The sequence below is a fragment of the Grus americana genome, chromosome 22 (assembly GCF_028858705.1).
Source record: "Grus americana isolate bGruAme1 chromosome 22, bGruAme1.mat, whole genome shotgun sequence".
NCBI lineage: Eukaryota > Metazoa > Chordata > Aves > Gruiformes > Gruidae > Grus > Grus americana.
The window spans coordinates 3,200,868-3,223,422 of NC_072873.1; the positions used below are offsets into that span (position 1 = coordinate 3,200,868).

At 57.7% G+C, this 22,555-nt stretch overlaps 1 protein-coding gene across 1 annotated transcript; it reads right to left on the bottom strand.

Moving 5' to 3' along the window:
• Positions 1-4,037: 4,037 nt before the first annotated feature.
• On the bottom strand, positions 4,038-21,857 carry TNS4 (tensin 4). Its single transcript, XM_054801561.1, has 13 exons — positions 21,756-21,857; positions 15,044-15,674; positions 10,588-11,017; positions 9,946-10,376; positions 8,974-9,060; positions 8,327-8,446; positions 8,009-8,101; positions 7,608-7,685; positions 7,108-7,179; positions 5,736-5,904; positions 5,160-5,228; positions 4,867-4,893; positions 4,038-4,294 (listed from the first exon to the last, which is right to left on the bottom strand). Exons 2-13 carry the CDS (start codon positions 15,552-15,554, stop codon positions 4,165-4,167), a joined length of 2,217 nt encoding a protein of 738 aa, XP_054657536.1. The 5' UTR covers positions 15,555-15,674; positions 21,756-21,857; the 3' UTR covers positions 4,038-4,164.
• Between the last annotated feature and the right edge of the window lie 698 nt (positions 21,858-22,555).

Here is a 22,555-nt window from a genome sequence, read left to right on the forward strand (position 1 = left end):
GAGAGCGTCTGGTTTGTGGATCCCAGGACTGGGCTGCGGGAGCGGGGCCAGCGCCTGCCTGAGCTCGGCATCATCCGCAGCCCGTGGGGCTCGGGGGCCGGGGCTGGGTGTCCCAGCGGCACGGGGACAGACTCAGCCGCACCGTCCCTACCCGGGCACCTGGTGCCCTCCAGCCTGGGGGACACTGTGCTGGGTTTGGGGTTCAGCAGCCCTAAAAACCCAGGCACCCCCAAAGCCTCCAGAAGAGCAACGCTGAGCAGGGATGGGGTGGGAAGCAAATGATTTCGTGCCGCCTCGCGAGTCTCAGCTCAGCCTCTGCTCTGTGCCACCGTGAGGGCATTGAGGATCGTCACCGCCGGCCCCGCACAGCGGCACAGCGCAGTGGCACAGAGCAGCGCCGGGGCTCGGAGGCAGTGCCAGGCTGGGACGAGATGCTGGACGGGCTTCAAAGTTCAGGGGAGGACAGGGACAGGCACCGGCTTGTGCCAGGGCGACGTGCTCGTGGCCAGGCAATGCTGCCAGCCTCGCAGAGCTGCAGCCTGCGACACGTGTGCATGTGCATGCCGGTGCTGGTATGTACCGAGCATCACCGGCTCTGCTCAGTATTTTGGGAAGGTGTCAGGGGATGCAGCTGGGAGATGCCCAGGTGTGGGAATGCCAGCAGCCACACACCTCTCGGCTCTCCGGTGCTTCTGGCCATGGCTCGGCTTTCTCACAGCGTTTGCAGAAAATGTGCTCGCCATGGAGGCTGGCATTGCCTGGGGTCACGTCGCAGAAGGATGGCTGGGTCCCTTGTGTCGTGACTCACCGGGGCCAGAGGTGTCGTCCAGGGCCGGCGCCAGCCCGATGCTCCGGTTACTGGAGCCGCGTGGCCGGCGGTGCTCGGGGTTGTGCAAACACCCCGGAGGAGCTGGGCCCGAAGGCAGCCATCTGCAGCCAATATAGACAAGCACAGTAATTTGCTGGTGCAGCAGATCGGCAGGCGGACCAGGGAAGACGCCAGCTGTCCTGGAGCCCGGCCCAGCACCCCGGCCCTGTGCTGACGGCTGCCCAAGGCTGGGGCTCCCCAGGCTCTCCTTTGGGCCCCCCACCCCCGGCTGCCCCCTGGCCTGGCGGCTGGGAGGACACCGGGCTGGGCTTGGGAACCGACTTGGCTGGAGAAACGTGTGTGCACGTGTGTGCATTTGGCAAAGCCACTGCCGGGCTGCCGGGAGCGTGGGGGATGCTGCCACGGGGTCCGGGGGGTTGTTTGTCCCTTCCCATGGGGATTGCAGACCGGGGGAACCCGCCTTCCCCCCCAGCTCCCTCATGTACCGCTGCTCGTCCTTGTCGGTGGAGGGAGGGCCGTGGCCCTTTCCCTCTTCTGGAGGTCACCAGGAAGCCGGTGACAGGAGGAAACCAAACCCTCCCGCACCCTCCACGTGTCCGGAAGCGCTGCTGGCTGGGACCCCCGGGCAGGGCTGTGCCGGGCAGCGGCAGCAGGACCCTGGTGTGTCGGGATGGGGGAGGCACGGGGAGGCAGGCGGTGACGCTGACCCCCGGCAGTGTCTGGTGGTGGGTCTGGGTCCCGGGTGAGCTGGTCCCTGTCTCATCGGGGAGCGAAGCTCTGCACACTCTCCACCTGCAACAGCCAGCGGCTCCCGGTCCCCTGTGCAGGGCGAGGACGTCTCTGTGCAGAAACCCCTGTGGCCACCGCGCCGTCGCCCGTCCCGCTGCCACCAGGGCTTTGTGTGCATGTCACCTGTGCGATCCGTGTCCCCATCACCAGGGCCAGCCTGGCCACACGCCACAGCATCGGTGGCTTTTGTGGTCTTGCTGTGGTTGGGGACGTGGGACATCACTCGCTGGCGGCAGAGGCTGCTGGGAACAAACCCGCGAGCCTGGCCAGGACAGGGGCTGGGTTACAAAATGGCTGGAACAGGACCCAGGAACCAAAACCAAGAGCCGCGCTTCCAGGAAGCCTGGGACAAACTTTGGAAGCCACGAGGAGCTCAGAGAATTGTTTGTTTTTTTCCTGAATCCAGGTGGTTTTGGCTGAACTGTCCCCGCGGTGTCTGGGTCCGTGCTCCAGCTACGCTGCACTGGAAAAGGGTTTTCAATGAACTAAAAATTCCACATGTGGAAGACGGCGCTTGGCAACGGGGCCGCTCCCCATCCCAAAGTGGTCCCAAAGTGGGGAGAAGCAGCCATCGCCCCGTTCCCCAGAAGATGAACCCTCCCGGTTGCGGCTAGTGAGCTCTGTGAGAGGGAGCTGGATGTGACGGTGCAGGGGCCCGGGCTCGGGGGCGGCAGCGCGACCCCCCCCAAAGCACCATTTGGAGCCAAAGCCTTTGGGTGTTCATATTCCCTTTGTGCTTATCGCTGCCGGCCTGGACAGCATCGCGATAATCACGATGGAGTAAAGCAGCGCTGGTTCACGCGGTCCCAGGGCTGGAGACTTGCAGTCAGCGCAGCGCTAATTAAGTGTTGGTTAATGAAAATTGCTCCGCGCGCATCAGTGGCTCTGCCCTTATTTATGGCTCCCAGCAGACGGGCAGGGCACAGGCAGGACACAGGCAGGACGCAGGCAGGGACGGACGGTGTCGTGCGGGGGCCCCTTGCCGGCTGCAGCCCGCACTGCAGCGGGTCGCATCCTGCACACCCCGCGGGGGGCTGGGGGTCACTGTGGGGCTGGGGCCAGGCAGGGGCCGCACGTAGCAGGGCCAAGGATGCACAAGCCCCGGGGCGCTGGGGCTGAGCCGCATCCCACCCCCCGCTCCCCGAGCTGCCCTTGACCTTGGGGAGCCGCGTTCCCCCGGGGTTTTGATGCTTTGCAGCACGCTGGGGCGCGCAGAGCCCGCGGGGTCACAGGCTCAGAGCCCGGCTGGGTGCTGGGATTCGGCTGAGTAGAGCTGAGGGGAGACAGTCTGGGGAGGGGGACACACAAAGCCCTTAGTTTCTCCTCCTGGAGTCGGGTGCTCCCCCCGCCCCAGGCAGTAACTCCGATATCTGTTTTTATCGTTGCCAAAGAGCTGTTGCAGCTGGATGCCGTTTCGCAGCCTTGCGGGAGGAGAGCGAGTTTCTCTTTATGTGCAACGCATGCATATGCTTGGCAGCGTAAGAGAGCGGAGTAACGTATTTCAGTTGCTAACATCTCTGCAGTGTTCGTGGTGAGATAAATGATCCGCTGCTTTATTGAAAATACCCCTAAGCGGGGTTTGTTAGCACAGGGTCCAAAATTAAAACAATGTAGAGGCACCAGGGAAGCGAGTGCTGAGGGACACGGCTGTACGGTGAACTCAGAGCTGCTCTACCCCACTCTGAGATTACAGCAAGAGCTGAATCTTCAGCTGGTGTAAATCACGACAGCACTGATTTCCACGAGGCTGCGCCAATTTACGTCATCTGAGGATCTGGCCCAAATTCATGCAAGTCATTTCCAAAAACCCAATGTTTTACTGTCATGAAAATGTCAACATTTATTTCTCAGCTTGCCGCGATGCCTGGAGGTTGAGCTAGCCTGTAACCCCGCTTTGCAAAAAAGGGCAGGAGAATTTACCAGCACCAGGCAAAAATAAGCTGCTTTTTGATGCTTCTTTCCTCTTCGAAGGAAGCAGGGTTTTTCAGCAGAGCCTAGTGATTTGATATGCTTTGATTTGCAAAACTGCCTCCTGATGCTGATCTATCGTCGGGGAGGCGAATCCCCCCACCCGCACCAGACCTTCCCCCCCCCCCCCCGCCGCAGCATTGGGGGGGTGTTAGGGCCGAGTCCCCGAAGCCGGGAGCTCAGCTCCATGGAACGTGCCTCGGCTTGGGCGCCCCGAGCCAGGTAGCCCCCGCTGCCGGTAGAAATCTCAGCCGGACTATTTCAGTCCTCCAGAGAAAAGCGAGCGGTGCACGCCAGCTGGGGGAGGCGGCGGTTCCCTATGGTGAGCACAGCTCCCGTCCCGCAGCCCCGTGCTGGCCACCGCGGCAAGCGCTGCCATGCAATGCCCTACGGATGGTCTGGGAGGAACATCTCATCCCACCAGAGCATAAAAATTTTTAACTGAGATGTATGTAACAAAAAAGTATAAATATGAGCTGTTGCCAAAATGCAACCCAGAAGCAGGAAAAGGCGAGCAGCAGAAGCTCAGCAGCACGTGGGCAGCTGCCAGCCCTGAGCTGTCCTGGGGTTTCTGTCCTCTACGGGCCTGGCAGGAGCTTGCAGAGAAGGTCGATGACAAGCGACGCTGGCTGCACGGTGTCGTATTCCGCAAACAGGTGACAGAGGTTCTCCGAATCTGTCTGGTTTTTGGCCACGAACCCAAAGATCCTTTGAAAAAGGAGAGAGCGCCTTATGTAGTTTGCATCCAGGAACCCAAAGGAATACGCTTAAACTAGCCCCGGCTGCAAAGCAAAATCCCAGTTCCAGCAATTCCACCTTGGCCCGCTCCCCAATCACGTTTGCTTGGAAGCAAAACAGCCGGGAGAAGTGTTTCTGGCAAGGCTTCCTCAGCTGTGAAAAGTTTCTGTAACGCAAGGTAGAGCCAGATATAAACTCACTTCCTGAGCTCAGAGCAAGCGAGTCACTGGGAAGGCTGATGGGTTTGGACGGGGGCTTTCTACACGAGGGGATGCGGAGAATTGGGCTTAGCCAAGCCTCCGGTCAAAACCCACAGAGCAAAACCCCCCGTAAAGCTTCACCCATCTATCCTGTGTCTCGTCCTGCCACCACGTTAACTTTTATCACATCCCCTCTTCATTTTTCAGCTTTGATTCTTTGCTGTTCTGTGAAAATTCACAATGCACCCGCTGGAGAGGCGAGGCTGGGCCACAGCAGCCGTCTCCCCACCCAGGTTTCCACCGGCACGCTTTGGTTGCGGGAGGTCCCTGCGCAGGTCTTACCTCGAGGACTTGCAGTACTTCTGCCACCTGAGGGAAGAACAGAATTGGATTTGCTCAGAAGACTGATATTTAACTCATTCCATCAGCTGCAGAGTCGAGGTTTCTATTTAGCTAAATCCCCGCGCGTTAAGCCCAGGGCAGGGGCTGCACAGCCCGTGGTTGGGATTTGGGATTTTAAGTGGTGCAGAGACGGGAGCAGTGGAGCCGCGCTGGGAACCGCGGGGAAGCGAGCGTTACGCGGCAGCTCCGACCGGCACGGCCACCCTCAGCCCGCAGAGCGACAGATAACTCACTTTCTGTTCTCAGGATCCATCCCGCAAAACCTGATGGCAGCCAAGGGGTAATGTCGCCTGAAAAACACCCTGTCGGGGGGGGGGAGGAGGAGAGCATGGCGTTAGAGGAGGAAAGTGCCCGGGGAGAAACAGGCATTTGCAAATTCAAGCCCTGCTCAAACTGTTGTGGCTGCTGGGAACGGGGGTGTGGGGACGGGGACCGTGGGGGTCCCGCTCCCCGGGGCTGGCTGCTGAGCTGGAGCTGGCAAAGCGCGGGCAGCTCTTGGGTTCGGGCAGCTCTTGGGTTCAGCCAGCTCCTGCTTCCCGCTGCTGAGATGTTGCCACTAACTTCACGTAAAGCAGCATCATGCCCTGTGCTGTGAACAGAAGGGATCAAGTCCATCCCTGGATTGCAACACGGATTTGGCCTCGCGGGCCAGTTTTTCTTGACGTGCACATTGGCAGGCTGAGAGACAAGAAGAGAGCGGGGCGAGCTGCACTTCCATTTAACTTTCCCCTGCACCTCGCCGCCGGTGAGCCCGTGGTCGCGGCAGCAGCCCGGCAGCCCCGTCCTGACCCTCCCCGGGCGGCTCTTACTTCCTCTGGATGTCCGTCAGCGTGACTCCCTGCTCGCTCACTCTGAAGTGCACGAGGGTGGGTGTGGGCAGAGTCTCCAGCTCGAAGGTGGAGGAGATGGCTTTCTGGATGGCCGGGGCTCCCGTGAGCGTCTCCATGTTCACCGAGTTGAGGTACAAGACGTTGCACACTGCAAGGACAGGACAGAGCCCGGTTCAGCACGGGGCTGGCATCACACCGGTGTCTCGCGGTGCTGAGCACGTGCAGCGCTGAGCACGGCAGTGCCGGGTCCAGGGCCGGGTCCCCAGCATCATCCTGCAGAACCGGACACGTGTACGTGGGTCAGATTTGTTTTGATGAAAATGAAAGATCCGGTGACTCAGAAATTCTTTACAAATTTATTTTGGTTTACTTTAATTCTTTGTACTAATTGTTTTAAAAGTCAAAGTATTTAATTTCCGGTTTCTAAATGTCACATTTGGATTTTTTTTCTGTTTATTACATATTTCCTTTAATGAAAAGCAGAAATACCCCAAGCCAACTAAAGGCTGAAGGCCAACCTAAAACATGACATTTCAGACTGATTGAGCTGTTTAAAGGGCTATTCTGGGTCAAACTAAACTTTTCAGCTTGCCAACTTATTTTTCAGAATTTCCAGCAAAACAAAGCGGTTCCCGACTCCCCTGGCTGTGCCGTGACCCATCCCCACGGTCTCCTGCCCCTCGCTCTCTGCTCTCACCTGCAGCCCACCCACCGCTGCGCCCAGGCTGGGGGCACCCAGGCACAGAAGAGAAGCGAAGACCCTTCCCCGTCCTGCTGTGCAGTTTCCGTGCGTCTCCCATCAGGTCTCAGCAATTTAACCAGCCCCCGACCGCCCCATCCCTCTCCTACAAACTCCAGATGTTTGGTGCCCATCACTTTGATTCCCTGGTTGAGGCCAAATAGGAGAAAGGCTTAAAATTCAGGGGCTATTTAAAATTGTGGGTCTTTTATCAGCCTTGGGACCTCAAGAACTGTCTTTTCAAACTTCACTTCACTATCATGAGGACCAAAAGTCTCCTGTCTTTAAAAGTATCGGGTTCCCTTGCAGGCCCATGATGTGAGGATGTGAAGAAAACCCGTGGGTGTCTCCAACCTGGTGATAAAGCCAGGAGGGGGACATTGCCCTGGCACCCACAGAAGCACTGGGGTGACCTGCTGTTCTGCACGGGTCCAAAGACAGCGCCGGCTTTTCAGCTTCTGCTGTGAGTGGTGTCAGAATGGACGACATCAAAAAATAGAGCCCTGTGGTTGATACGTAAGGACTGAAGCCCAAAGCATGGGTGCACCCCCAGGGCTCTAGCTGTTGGAAACTCGAGCGTCCCCTGGGACAGCAGCCTGCTCCTTTCCTCACCAGCATTTTTCTTCACCAGGGATAGCGGGGATTCAGGAGCGAAGTCGGGGCTGTCTTCTCCATCAGCAAGATCTGCACAAACGACAGACAGGAGCACTGCTGTGTCACCACTTTGCATTGGGTGAAATTCCTTATCTCACAAGAGGCCCAAAGGCCCAGGACCATTTAAATCGTGGGGGTTTAGAGCAGTAATTAGTTTAATTGTCCTCCATCTCCCTCTCCCGGCTCTGTTCATCTCTGATCTCCCCACTCCCCCTTTCCTTGCCCACCCTCAGCGGTCTCTGCTCCCCGCTGCTCTGCTGACCGCCCTCCGTCCCCAGCAGAAGCAGGTCACCACCACCTCGTACTCTACCAGAGGCTTGCAGGTCCCTGCTCCACCTTCAGCCGGGGCAATCAGCCTCATTGTGGGGGACCCGGGCGGTTCAGCCCCCTCCCTGCTGCGGGACCGTCCCCATCTCCCCAGCCCAGCTCGCAGCTTCTCTCCCGCCTCTGACACCTACCTCGGGTGGGGATGCTCAGCTTGCAGGGCAGTGCCAGCGGGGTGATGGCGTGCTGGTACACGAAGGCAGAGAGGCTCCCTGCAACACAGAACCGCAAGTTGGGGGGGGGGGTGGCCGGTGCCTGAAATCTACCACCCGCGCGCCTCCGGCCATGCGGCAGTGTCCCAGGTACCTCGGGGGGGGGAGGGAGAGGGGGTTAAGCTGGACTATTTGGGGCCTCACAGCAACAAATGATGGTTTTCTAACCCCCACCCGATGTTCCTGGTTTGGAGACTACTTCCAGAGTCTCCCTGGCAGAGAAGTGCAGGCAGGAGCCGGGGCGGAGGGCCCCCGCGCCCGTGGGTGTGCAGCACCCTCACTGCAGGGCTGCAGGCTGCTGCGGGCGACGGCACCGTCCTTACCGAAATACAGCTCCTCGCTGGCTCCTTTCAAGTGCACCCCTTTGGCAGAGGACTCAATGAGGAAGTGCCGGATGAGGTCACTGCTATCATCGCCTGAAAGCAGGATTGAAGACGGCATCAGCATGACCGCCGCTGTTTAACCCCTGCCCTCCCCTGCTCTTCCCCGGGGCATCCACCGGAGCTTCCGCTCTGTCTGCACGGGGATGGGCAGCATCACTCGCGCAACCCGAATCCTGCGGCTTCTCAGCTTGCTTTAGTTTAACGGGTTTCAGTTAAATCCCCGAAGCAAACCCCACCTTTCCGAGCGAGACCCTGTACCTGTCTGGCTGCCGGATGGAGAGACAGGAACCTTCATCGCCAGTCCGAAAGACCCCCGGTACGACGTGCTGTCCCGCACAATGAACGTGCCTGGCTCCTTGTCCTTCAGCAGCTGGATCGCTGTCAAAGCACAGGCGGAGGCTCAGCCAAGCAAAACAGGTGGAACCTCCCCGCTTTGCATTTCACCTCCGGCCGATGCTCTCGCGGGGAGTCGTTCCTTGGCAGCAACGAGAAATACTCAAGAGCGTTTGCTGAGGATGCGCACGTCCCTCGTGAGGGGAACCGATTGCAGTGCCTCTGCAGACTGAGGGCTCGGTCCCCTGGGTCCCCAGGACAGAGCCAGCCCCTGCGCGGGCCGTGCTGAGCAGCAGCACAGTCAGAGGCGGGAGAAGCTTTGCTGGACTCAGGGGGGACGGAGGGGCCGTGGCACAGTCTGGGTGTCTGAGCCTTCCCCTAGACCTGTGAGTGGGTCCCTCCACCCGTGTCAGCCCCCCGTACGCTTTGAATTGCCACCATCGTGTCCCCGCAGGACCTCAGCACGGGCAAGAGCTGGACTGAGGTGCTGCGGGGCGGCAAATTCCAGCCTGCGCTCCTGTGGAGAGAAGTCTGAGATGGGGTTATCCCGGCAGAGACACTTACTGCCTTACCTTGGTCCCTGGTTATGCTCGGCTTGAACCAGTATTTCGATGTGTCCATCACAAACTTCATGGTCGGCTGCCCAGCCTTAAGGGGACCTGCAAGAGATGTTACGGCATCAAGGCCAGCAAGGGACCTGAAAGACCTTCACAGCAGACATCGCTGAGCCCGGACAGAGCCCTAGCAAAGATATTTCTCTTTCAAGCTGGCCAGGGTTGAAGGTTTTTGTTTTTTTTATTCCTTTTGATCAGAGCTTCCTCCCTGCTCCTCAGAATAATTCATTCTCCACATAATTATCTCTCTTGGCAGGCCGCGATGGAGCACAGAAAGGCAGCGCATGGGATCCCCCAGCAGCCCCAGTCTGCACAACCCTGCCCAAGTCCACTGGACCATGGGGATTTACACCAGCTGAGGATCTGACCCGCAAAGCTCTCCTGCTTTTCCCATGAGAATCCCAATTAAAGCCCTCTGCCCGGAGAGCTGCCTCTGCTGATCTCCTCCAGAGAACAATAGCCCTAGTGTGTACCCTTGAATGAGGGACCTTATGAACGCTGGTATCTTTAGATGTCCTCCAGAGCAAACTGGAACCCTAACCCCTCCTCCCCACCAGTTCTGGGCCCACAGACAAGTACGAAATGACAGAATTATCGTCCTCATTCTCAGGTGCTATAAATACGTGTTTCTGCATCTCCTTGAGGGGACCAGAGCGTTTCTGCCTGCTGAGCAGAAACCCTGGTGGGCAAAACACCGTGGCTAATGCCAGGTCATCAGCAAAGAGCTGGAGACCGTCGTGGAGCCCTGCAACCCGGTGGAGACACATTGAGGATCTCCAACCCCAGCAAGGACCTCCTGTCCTTCATGACTGTAACCCACAGATAAACCAGAGTAGAAACCAGTGTTCTCCCCCCTTTCCTGGCAGCTGTTGGGCTCTGCAGCTCCTTCCCCCCCCACAAGACCTGCCCTATGGCAGGGACGTGACTTACTGTCCGAGACGCAGGAGAGCGCTGGTGCCGACAGCGCGTTGTTCAGGCCACCGAGCCTCAAGGTCGGGCTGCAGCTGGGAGGGGGGCTCTGCTTGACAGAGGCTGGGGGGGCTTTGGCCAGCCTGGAAGATGCATCTCCTTGTTCCAGGCACCCGTTCACCAGCAGCACCGGGATGTCGGCTGCGGCGTTGAGGATGGAGGGGGGGCAGCTGCTGGCTTGTCCCTTCTGGGATGGGAAGGTGTTGGCTTTGGTGGAGCAGGCTGTCCTGGGCTGGTGGGCATGCAGGCCAAAAGCTTCTCCAGAGTGAGACCCGAGGCTCGGGGAAGGTGGACAGGGGCTGCCCAGGGAGCTGGCAGGGGACGGGCAGTCAGCGGAGCAGCAGGCAGCGGGGTGAGCATCCGAGTCGTCGTTGTGGAGCGAGTGGGTGCTGCTGCAAGAGGGAGCCAGAGAGCAGGAGGAGATCAGCGGGGCTGTTCAGCCGGGGTACGATGCACAGCCCACCCCAGCGACCGCGCCAGCCCTGCCGGGCATCGGCTGCCAGCCCGAGGAAGGAGGTTTTGGACAGCGGGACCTGGGGTAACCGCCCTGTGCCCCTTCCATCCCCATCATCATCCCAAGACTGGACGCAGGGTGGCATTTACCTTCCAAGGATGTAACTGGTGTCTGAGCCAGGGCTCGTGGAGAGCAGGGAGACCCAGCTGCTCCTCTGCTGGGCCCTCACCACTTGCACGGGCTTCAGCAAATTGTCGAAGCCCAGGGAGGTGCCGAGAGCCCCGGGGCCGTAGGAGATGCTGTCTGTCTGGCCAGCCGCACACTGCCGGGGGACAGCGATGCTGCAGGTCGGGGAGGCAGCGCAGCTCGGGGCGGCCGACCGGGGGCTCGCGGGTCTGGGTGGGCTCAAGAAAACCACGCTGCCACTGGTGCTGTAGTTGCCTTTGAGTCCCCCTTTTTGGGGCAGGAAGCCGTTGCCCTGGGGGGACCTCGAGAATGGCGTGCCCGAAGGGCTGGGGGAGCCCTGCAGCACCTCGGTACACGTGGCTCTGCTTGGCGTCATCTCTATGTATTTAATGTCTGGAGGAGGAAAGAGGAGGTCGTTAGTGATTCAGTGTTGGAGTCAGGTTCGTTAGCTAAGCTCTATGGGAAACATGCATCTCTCTTCTTCTTGCTATTAATTTTGGCTCAGGTTTGCATGCCCTGCAGGGCTGCTGGGCCCAGAGGAGGACCCCCGGGCTCTGCAGAGAGACCCCCATGGCCCAACGTTGGCCTTTGGTAAGACCCTATGAGGGCTGATTTCTTGACGGACGCCAAGCCACGGTCACCCACCCAAGTGCGGGCGGGCTCCCAGGCAAGAGGGGTTACACGCGGTCACGTCTGACTGCACAGACCCCCCTCGCCAGCATTGCACAGCCGGTGCTTGCCGAGACCTGCAGCGAGAGGCGGGTGTTTCCTCCAGCATCGCTCTGTTTGTACCTGACTCAAGAGAAAAACATCTGGCTGCTCCCCCCCAGGGATGACATCAGGCTCGGAGGATGCCTACGGCAGCAGGCGCGTGGTCCTGCACACCCTCTGAGCTGGCTGGGTGGAGGAGGGGGGACATCACCTGCCCCCCGGGCACGGCCGGACATCCACAGCGTCTGCACTGTGGCTGCGGAGCGGGAGGCAGAGGGGAGCCGTGCGGGACAAGGGCAGTTACAGGCTCTATAGGTGTCAGCTATGGGGCCAGCCATGCCAGCAGCGAGCGCACAGCCCAGAGCAGGGGCCGGCTGCTCTCCCTTCCATTCTCCCATCCTGCACAAATCCCTTCAGAGAAATAATTTCCAAGGCAGTTTCTGTGCCCATGCCCTGCTGTGGGTTTGTTTCTGCTCTTCCATTCACGCTTGGGGTGGCAGGGCATCTCCTAGCCCCTTTGCTCGCCATTATTTATAAGGTAACACATCTGATGAAGCATCACTTGCTCCAAGACCTCCAGTGAAACCTCACAGTCAGGACGAGGGGGTGCCTGGCTCCCCGGTGCCCGACGCATGTCAGTCACTGGGTTCCTTGAACAGGGCCATAATTTCTGGCTGAGCTAGAAGATGCCTTTTAGCAAGAGACATTCAGACTTGATTTAAGCGCTTGCAGCGACGGTGAATTCATCACCTACCCAGGGAAACTGTTCCAGTGGTTAATCACCTCCACTGCTAGAAGCGTGAACCTCCTTTCTAGTCTGAACGTGCCCAGCTTTGTTTTCAGCTCCTGGTTCTTGCCCTGCCATGGAGCTCAGGAAAGTTCCCCTTCTTAAAGGTGTTTCCAAAGAGGAAAACTTTTTTGCTGCAGCAATGAAAAACTGCTCCTAACAGCCCTGAGCTCCCTGGCAGTTGATGTTAGGTGACTTGTTCCTGCCCTGGGACCTGCCGGTGAGGGTAGCTGGCCGGCGCGGAGCAGCTGACTCCGCTGCCAAGCACTGCAGACCCTGTTTACTGCAAGAACAACCAGACCTCTAGGGCATAAAGCTTGATGAGCAGGAAAAGCCCAAGTCTGTACAAAAGTTACTCTCTGAGCCCCTTCTCTACGTCGATCCCGGGATTGGATTGGATCGGCACGGCCAGCGGAGAGCCGCCGAGGAGGCGCCGGGTAAGCCAGAAGGGCTGGTCCCCAGTGGGGACGCAGCTGGACCACGCACGGGAAGGAGCCAGAACCGCAGCCTTCCCCCTCCACACCCTTACTGCCACTGGCCGCCAGCAGCAGCTCCTCCAAAGCCCGTGCTCAGAAAGGCTGCGGAGCCACGTGGTTCTGGTATCAGCGTGCAAACCCTTACAGCAAGCTCTTGGCCGGATGCTTTTTGTCAATGTCTCTCTCGAAAGGGGAAAAGAAATGGAGATTTTAATCGTCCTTTAAAGAAATAACTGAAAAGCATCTGCACCCTGGGCTAACGAGGCACTTTGCCTCCTACTTTTCTGCTTTTGCTCCGGCTTATCAGGTGTGGTTAAACCTCAAATATTTGCTCATGACCTTGGCAAGGTTTTCAGCACCAAGGAGTGGCAAAAGTGCTGCAAACACTGAGCCCGGCTGTCACGCAAGCTGAGACGCTCTCCTCTCCTCCGGGAACAAGTACCAGAGGGAGTTAGCGACTGTCACGACCGTGTCTCCTATTGCCACAGCATCTGCTACGTTAAAAGCCCTCCTCCTGTTTTCCGCTAGACAAGAGCAAGCCCCTCTCGTGGAATCTGGGCACCATCGGTCTCCTGCCAGCTCTCACACCAACTGACTGTGCTCGCGGGGAAGTTGCACCTTGGGCAGAACGGCGGGGTGTGGGAATTATTCGGAAAGCACGGTGGGGCTCCGTGCAGCCGTGCCCGGCCGAGGGGAGGACAGGGAGGCAGGAACCTGGTGGGAGCATTTCCACGGGGCCAGCTGCACACGCAGCGGCACGCGCGCAGGTCGCACGGCTGCGGCAGGAGGAGGTGGGTGAACGGGGAGTGCTGGGCAGCAGTAGGAAGTTTGCATAAAAAAAGAGGAGCTGTTAAAAGAGAATGAAAGCTAAAGTGAGGCTTTTCCCACTGAATTCCAGGCCAGATTTCCAGATGTTCAGTTCCACGCTTGGAGCCAGCTTTTCAAAACCACTAGCACGCTACCTGCTGAGCTGCTTGGGACTCCAGCCCTTGGGTGATGCCTGAAGGAGAAGCATCTAACTGCCTCCAAAGACTAGTCTGAGGAGCCAAGAGCTGAACTTGCACTTTGTCACGGTACTTCATCTGCACGGCCACCCCCTTCCATCCCAGCGGGAAGCAGGGATGCCGTCTGCTCCAGAATTGCCCAAGCCCCGCGGCGTGCTCGCACCGCTCCGGCCCCTGCACTCCCTGACTTCCCCGCTGGAGCATCGGGACCCTCACACCCACCAGGGCTGCAGCTCAGCGCCCTTGTCCTCCAACCCCACCTTCCTCATGCAGACGTTTGCACGAGGGCTCAGGGAGAACAGACTGCTTTTCATGCCTTTAACATCCTCTCATTTGACCTTGCTCTGCAAATAGGCCTGGGGACAGATTTTCAAGGTATTTCGGTGTCTAAAGACACAGATAGGCAGTAAGACTTTTCAGAAGCAACGAGACTGTATCTTTAGGCACCTAAACACATCACACATCTGTCTTCTGGTGCACCAGAACGCTTGCAGCGGCGTGCGACACGCTGTCTGCTGGCGTTACCCTGTGCACGGCGTGTTGAGCAGCTAAAATACTGCAAAGCCACGGGCAGAGAGTGCTTGGATCAGCAGCAGCACACACAGCACAGCTTTGGATTGCAGGGATGACGGAGAAGTGTTGCAAAAGGGTTCATGTAAGGCACCCAGGCATGAGAGCAGAAAGAGGGGGTTGGTATGCGCTGCTGATGTTCTGCCTTGTGTATGCCAGGTATGCTGCTGGAGGAGCGCGCAAGCCCTGGAAGAATTTCCCTGGCAAAACGACTGGGAAGATTTAAACGGGATGGTTGTGTAACGATCGGTCCAGGGCTTTGGAAGTCTGGCTTCACATCCTTGTGCTTCCACAGGTCAAGTATGACCCTGGGAAAGGCTCCGCTGCCCTTTGGTAGAACCAGGGCTCTGCTGCGAGGGTAAGCACGCTCCAGGCATCGCATCCAGAGGTCGGTGCCTGTCCCCAGGCACTGCTGGTAATAACGCGGATCAGGCATTTTCTGTGAGCTACAGGTCCCATTTCTAATGAGAAATGTTTTCTCCAAACACAGGGACACAAACATCAGGTTGAATTAAGGCTGTTCTCCCTGTTTTCTTGTGGATCCTGTTGAGCTAGCTGGACACGAGACATTTGAAAAGCGGTCAGACCGGGGCCACCTCAGCACCCGAGTTAGGCAGAGAGCCTGGGCACACAGCCTGTCCTCCTGCTCCTTCGCATGAAGCCCTGCTGTCAGCAGACAGAATCCCACACTGATCCCACTGGGGACGGTGGGGGACATCACCGCTGCCTGTTTCCAGCCCTTCACGGGAGCGCAGGACCTGGTGCGTGCCCAACCTCTCTACCCCGGACTTTCACTCTGCCCCTTGCAGATGGTTTTCACTAGGTCTGAGCTTTGCTGGCTCCACTGCACGACCAGCACCTTTTGCCTCACCTATTGCCTCCGGATCTTGTTTCTTGGTGGCGGCAGCATCATCCTGAGAAGCAGGTTGGACTGCATCCTTCGCCAGCTTGTACGTGAGCGGCTGAAAGGTCGGATCGATTTCTAGGATCAGCTGGTTGAGACGCTCTATTGATACGTCCAAGGTAGGAGACACCAGGTGAGCCTCAGGATCCGCGCTGGGATCCTCCTCCTTCTTTGACTGATACGGGGCAGTGGGTCTCTCCAAAGAGGTATCCTGCTGCCCCTTCCCCTGCATGTGAGCAGCCACGTGCTCAAACACGGGGTGGGCTCCGTACAGCCCTCTGCCAGGAAGCAGGCGTGTGTTGGCGTGCACCATCACGGACGGGTCAGCCCAGCCCTCCGTTGAGTAGCAACTGTAATTCATCGGCAGCCCGGAGCAGCCCGGGTACCCCACCGGGTGCAAGCTCTTGCTTTCCTCTGGCGAGGAAACACACACGGTCTGTCCAACACGCAACACGTGGTTTTGTATGACCTGTGACATGGCTTGGTTTTCTGGTTTGATGGCTTAGAGTCCAAGGGAAATCTCCTCCTCCTCACCTCCCCTTCTCCACCAGGACCTCAGACCTCTTCTTCAATCCAGCGTCTCAAGCGGAAGAAGAATCTAAGGAATGCAGAGAGAGGAGCGGTTACACAGGCATGCCCAGGGCAGGAGCAGACTTCAGCGGAAAAGTCTATAAAAACGGGGATTTGGAGTGCAAAGCTGGAATTCAGCTCATAGAAAACAAGTCACCCTGTATTGCTTTTCCACCCCCCTCCAGCCTCCGCTCCTGGTGCCACAGTGCATCTGGGCAAGTGCGAGGAGGATTAGTTTGCAACAGCTTTTCAGGATTCAAAGGCTTAAAAACTACATTCTGCTTTATTTGCACAGTGCTTATTTTCTTGGTTAAGAATGAAACGTAGGATCACTCTGACAACTTTTGCATGGGACCCTGACCCTCCGGAGAGGCAACGGTAGACAGCGAGCCCGGAGCCCCGCAGGGTAGACTTGCAGTGGGCCAGAGAGACGGAGAAGCCTGCCAGCGCGATGTTCTGCGAGCGGGTGTACATTTAATCTGAGGGTTTATTTTGCTGGTACAATGTGAGCTGAGCCCTGGAAGCCTGCGTATGTGGCTGCTTTCTTACTCAAGCCGCTGCTCTAGGAGTCTGCTATTAAATTTTGAACACTCTCTGGCTTTGCTTTAGATAGAAGGTATTTTTTTAATTTGCCATTAAAAAAAAAACAAAACCCCACGGCAGAAGGTAGGCTTCCCTTGGGGGGGTTCTGGGTGCAAGGTCTCAGGACGCCGTTTGGAGGTGGGGAAGTTGTCCAACAGCATCAGCACACAAGCGGGGTCCGCTGCTCTCCCTCGCGCTCGTCAGCACGTCAGCACATCGGGAGCTGCCATCCGGCAAGACTCGCTGCCACCAAACACACTGAGGGAACCTCACTCATTTGTCTCAGGATGAGGAAGATAAGGCTGTCCCCCTCCGTACCCACGGTGGCAGCCAAACCCCAATGTCTCGATGCCTGGGGACATCAACGCCGAGCACATTCCCCGTGCCCGTACTGCGCTGGCTCCGTGGGAACGCGCCCGTCCTCTCTGGTCCTGGGGGAGGGCAGCACCGGTGGGGACCAGGGGATGTCCAGAGAGCCGGAGCCAAACGCTTGCCGACAGGAGTTAATCCTCCAGCTCAGGGTTCCCTCCTCCACATCCTCTGTGGCTCTGGTGTGTAATACAGACAAACAGCGGGCTGTGCTTATTAAAACATTTGTCCTTTCCTGCATCAGTCTTGAATGACTGACTTATTTACTCGCCTATCTCGGACTGATTAACTGTGGAGTCACAGGATTAAGAAAGAAACACGTTGCTCTCGGGCAGCTGGTCCGTAACTCCCCGTGGGCGAGGGCAGGAACGCTGGGCTAGCGAGGTACATCATGTCTAGTAAGCGGTGACTAATTGCTGTTGAGAGCTGTTACGGAGGTGGCTCAAAACAGGCTGGCTTTGCCCTCGAATTATATAAACCTCTCCTCTTGCTGGAAAAAAGAGACACCCAGAATAGCACGGACTCATGGAGATTAGCGAAATATTGCTGCTGTCTGCCGCTGCTCACGGCGTACGGCACTCCGCGTGGCTATGGATCATGAGTCACTCCAGTTAACGCTCGCAAAAGAGCAAGGAGAGGTTTTTAAGGACTGCAGAAGCGAATAAATACTTCAAACCCATTTAGTCTCCTCCCAGCCGGGAGTCCACTGTGTCTGCCGAGCCTCAGATAGATAATATTTATGGGATTGGCAGGTTGGTCCGTAAGAAAGGCTCAGGAGCGAGGAGCTGTGCACCGTGCTCAGCACCGAGAGCTGTGCTGCAGAATGGAAAGCACCTCTGGGAAGCAGCTGTTGTGCCTTTAGTTGCCATTTAGACGGGCAGATAGCATCTCCGAGGTGTAACTAACCCGTTAGTACTACAGACACGCAGGTCCAGCTGCACATCCAGGCATTCGGGGCTTGGTCTGTCCCAGCCCCGGCAGCGCGGCTCTGCCGTGCGGGCTGTCGGATCAGAGGGAAGCGCTCTGCCCGCTCCTGGTCTCCTGCCTCGGAGCACGCGTGTGCCGTGACGCCGCAGGCAGCACTGCGGCATGGTACAAGGCTCGGAGGGAGCATTTGTTAAATATAAAAAAGAAGAGTCATTCCAGGTCAAAAACACAAGCTAGATGGAGTGAAAATTGGATTCTCCCCTGGGGAGAAGAACTGCCTGGCTCCAGTCAGCGTCCGCAAGACAAGGCTGGTTTTAATTTAAGTAGGTACAGAAATAACGTGCAGTATGCATGAAGCAGGACTGTCAGGGGGTTCCAGGAGCATGCACGCAACAGCTTCCCTCCTCTCTTGTACTCCTGCCCTGAGTTTTTGATCTTTCTTGTGCCTGATGCTGCCAGAATTAGCCTCCAAACCTCATTTCTCCTCCCTTCCCTCTCTGGATTAAAGCGAGAGGTCTCCCAGGCTCCTCACAAGAATTTCGAGCCTCAGCTGCAGGCTCTTCTGCTCAGAGGAGCGAAGGGGCAGAAGGGCTCGGGCGAAGGAGGTTAATCACAAGGTGGCTGTTAGCCACCAGCGTGGCACGGCCAGGAGAAAGACAAACGCCGCCCGCAGACATCGGGACTTTCCGAGAGCAATCGGAAATAGCAGTGCCCTCCTGCACAGCCCAGGAGAAGGCATGGAAGGCATGGAGGCCGGGCCGGAGGACGAGGACCACGAGCTCAAGCAGGGAGCCCGTTATCGCACAGCGAAGCCGACGGCACACGAGGCGCGATGCCTTTCGCTCCAGCAGCAGCGGGGCAAGCTCTGTGGCAGTGGCATGGCGGCCCTGGCAGGGGTAGCCCAGGCGCTGCGGATAGGCCTCGCAGGGCTCGGCTGGCTCGCTTAACCGGGGCTGGGAAGATTTACTGGCTGTACAGCAACGCTGGGGGAAGGAGCACTGTTGTTTGAGCTAAGACAAGGCTAGCAGAAGAAGAAATGGAAATAAATTGGCCACAGACACATCTAGTCTGGAAATTACAGAGTTTCTGCTTCCGGAAACAGACTGTGGAACAGGGGACAAGTCACAGATTTTGGATGCAGACAGACACGTTATAAAGGCTCTTGGTGAGGCAGCTGCCTGTTGCACCAAGAGACCCAGCGTGGTGAGGCAGGAGTTGCAGTTCAGCCCAGTAACCCCAGTCCTCCCCTCCACCTCCAGCCCAGCTTGGCGGGCAGCCCCCTGCCATGAAAACACAAAGCCCCCCCCCCCCGCCACAAAAAGGGTGTCGGGGCTGGGACCAGCCACGCAGCACCCATGTGGGACTGCGGAGGGCCGAGGCAGGAGGTAGGGTGCAGGGTTTGGAGGGCTGCAGGGTGCCTCCTGGGCGGCGGCGGCGGGAGAAGCAGGGTGCCCTTGGGGTGGGGTTGTGCTAGACACACCCCGGCTGTTAGATAACTGCCTGCACGCCCTTCCCAAACCCCGCCGGGCATAGCACAGCCCAGCCAGGCTGCAACGGCCACGTGGACCCAGCCCCATGGATCCTGCATGGAACAAAGTCCCTCCGTGCAGGGCTCTATCCTGGCGTCCTTCGTCTGCCGGAGCTCGGCGCAGACCCCCAGCTCCACCTCTGCCCGCGGCCGCGCTGGCTCTCCCCCAGGCTCCAGCAGCTCGGGCGAGGGAACAGCAATGCCGAAATCGCTGCCTGGCAGCTGCACAGGCAGAACCCTGACGTCCCGGCGCGGTTATTTGGAGCTGAGACATACGAGCCGGGACACGGGCTCGTTCCCTGTCTGCGCAGAGACCCCAAAACAGCAAAGCCAGCTGCCAAGTCTGGGTTGTTTTTCCTTGCAACACGAGCCCTCGGAGCCTCCCGATGACAAGTCTGTTACACATCCCCTCACCAGGAAGAGCAGAAGGAATTGCTGGGACACCCAGGATTTACAGAGCTCATTACACCCAGCTTAATCATTGCGAGGGCTGTTGGGGTGACTCGCCTAGATTAGCAGGGTGTGCTGATGAGGTTGAGGAAAAAAAGTTGCCCTAGTTACGGTGTGTTGTGCCTGCAGAGCAGAGAGAGCGGCCATATCACATAGCAATATTAATATACCTCCAGCTACGGGGGGATCCGGCACCTGGAGCACGAGGCAGCTGGTGCCTGAGGAGGGGCAGCCCTCCCGGCGTCCGGGGGAGAAGGGAGACTGTCAGACAAAGCTGCCTCCTTCCTTCCTCAAACAAGAATAATCAGAAAGTTCAGCAGCAAAAAAAAGAAGCCTTTATGAAATCCCAGACAGCATCGCTAACTCTCGGTGTTTGATCAGCCCCAGGAGCCTCGCGACGGGGCAGCACCCGTGTGACCGTTGCCAAAGGAGGACATTTCGCTGGGGCAGCGAGAAGCACTCCAACACAACCCGTCAGCGTCCAGCAGCAGAAGCCATCCTCCCCCTGTGAAGAGCCCCAATGCATTGCTTGTTTAGCAACATTTCAGGCTTCTGAAAGGGTCCCCAGGGTTTTGGATGAGGAAGGTTTTTAATAATGTCGAAATCGCTGCTCAAATAACTCCCCTCCCCACTGCCATGCTCCCTTTTCCTCTCCAAGGACGGCTCTTTCCCCTTTGGCAAGAGCTTCTCTGGGTAGGAGACCAGCAGAGCCTGGTCCCCCGTTCCCAGGAGAGGTCCCAGCGCAGCCGGGAGGGTTTTCCCTCCAGCTCTTTGCAGGGTGAGCAGTGGGCACGGGAAGCTCAGGGAGGAGGGCAGCTAGGAGAGTATCTTTGGAAGAGGGTGTCTGTCCAAAAATAGACTAAATTGGCTAATCCTAGGAATGTTTGAGATGAGTTACAGGAATGTGAGACTTTCTAGACACACTAACAAGCTCCTCGGAGCACCCACCTGGATTTTTCACTTCTGAGACCACAGTGACACCTCACCTCCGTCCCCTTGTAGGGCTGCATGAAACAGTATTATTACAAAGGAAGCTGCAGCATCAGAGAGGCTGCTTCCCACATTTCAGAGGTGCCAAGGGAAGGGACAGGATGGGAGCTGCTGCACAGAGGGCTCTGCAGACTCTAAGCCTTTCAGAAGGACGCTGTACATCTGCATCCCCCCGTGCACATCCCCTCGAGCGTACGGCACTGCACCCAGGGCTTGAAACCTTGTGCAGCGTCAGACCACGCTCCATGCTCTTCTCTGGGGTCCAAGGGACAAGCAGCACAAGGTGGGACTAGATGCCCTTCCTCCCCTCCGCAGCCCTTCATCTCCCTGCCAGCACATCTGCCTACACAGGCAGCGTATCTGCAGTGCAGCCGTCCGAACCCCTGGTCCCACAGCTTCCACGCAATCATCCCGACGCTCTGCCCTCCTCTTACACAAGGATGGCTCCTCAGGACCTTGGTTTTGGTTTCGCAGCATCTCTTGGACTGACCTGAGTCACAATTCTTTCACCTTGCTGACTGTCAGCAGCTTAAGGAAGTACGGTGGCACCTAGTAACCTTGACTGATGCACGGCTAGCTGATTTCCTCCAAGCCCTACACAAACCACTGCCACCAGCTAGTCACACTTCTTGCTACCACGTGGCATTTTTATTGCCTTGAACTCTCAGCACTTCGCCACGCCGCAGCCTCCCACTTAAAAGCAGGGTGCATGCACTCAGACACACGATCGCAGCCCCGTTTCCACAGGCTGCATTGACTCCAGGTAGAATCGGTGAAACATCTCACACCGCTTGTACAGATGCAGAGTCAACGAACATCGCTGGAAATCTTAAATAGGCTTCAAAACTCTGGGTGAATAAAGAAGGTAATGGCTAATAAAGTAAACCCTATAGGCTGCTGAGAAAAGTCCAAAACCTTAGCCTAAGCAGTAAGTATAATCCCACACCACTTCTCAGAGAACTTCCAGCAGCCTTCCCCACCCAGGAGAAGCAGCACTTGGTCTCTCTGTCAGCCAGCAGTATTGTTCAGGCAGGAACAACCACGTCTTGGCTTATTTGAGATCTCTGCAGCAGATTTCTCCCAAGGCACAAGAATAATCACCAGCTAAATGCAAAGCAGGAGCAGAAGAAAGAGAAGTGATGGAAGAGAGGAACCGGTACAAACTGCAGACAACATTAGCCTGGAGGATTGAAGGGAAAAAAAGACTTCAAAGAGACACGGAAAAGGCAGAGATGGCCCTGGAAATCAGCGCTCAGCGGGTACCTGGGCTGCAGCTGCTCGTCCCCTCTCCTGCACGCCGCTCTTGCTGCAACACCTCCAACAGCACCCTGAGCTCATGAAATCGGTACAGGGGTGAGCCTGTGCAAGGACTTAGTCCTCTGGGAGCCTTGGATTTAACGGGAGCCCGGTCCCTCCCACCTGGGCTGAGCTTTACTTGCTACCACCCCGCCCCGTGCGTGCAGGGTGCAGCCAGGTGTGATGCAAGAGGGAAGACCCAGGCACCAGGATACAACCCGGAGCAGCGCTGAGCTGGCAGAGGACCAAGCTACCTCCAAAGCACGCTGGCACGGGACGGCTGAGGGCAGGGAACTGCTCAGCCAGGCTGCTCAGGAGGACGACTTTGAGGTGGTGCAGAGAAAGGTAACTCTGCTTGGAGCAGCTGAGGATGCTTGAGGACTGTGCTCTGCCCCTGCGATCCCACGCGGGTCAGCCCAAACCCAGCGCTCAGCCATGGCACGGGCCTCCCCCAGAACAGATGGGGACCACGCTTCAGCCTCGCTCTCCGAACGTCGGCCGTGAAAGTAAACGAAGAGGGAACGAAAAGCGCGCGGGTCCCCTCTCCAGCTGGAGCATCGCAGTCGTGGTTTCTCTCTGCTCCTTCCCAGAGGTACCCGTTGGTCCCTGGTGCAGAGGGCACCACAAGACCTGTTGCTGGGAGGAACAGTTTAAGAGGTCACAGACCGGCTCTTTATTGCTGCCTCAGTGATAAAAGTGCTGCAATAACAAGTGAGATTGGTCTAATTCAGTACAAAGGGAAAGAAACGTCCTCCCATCGTGTCTGG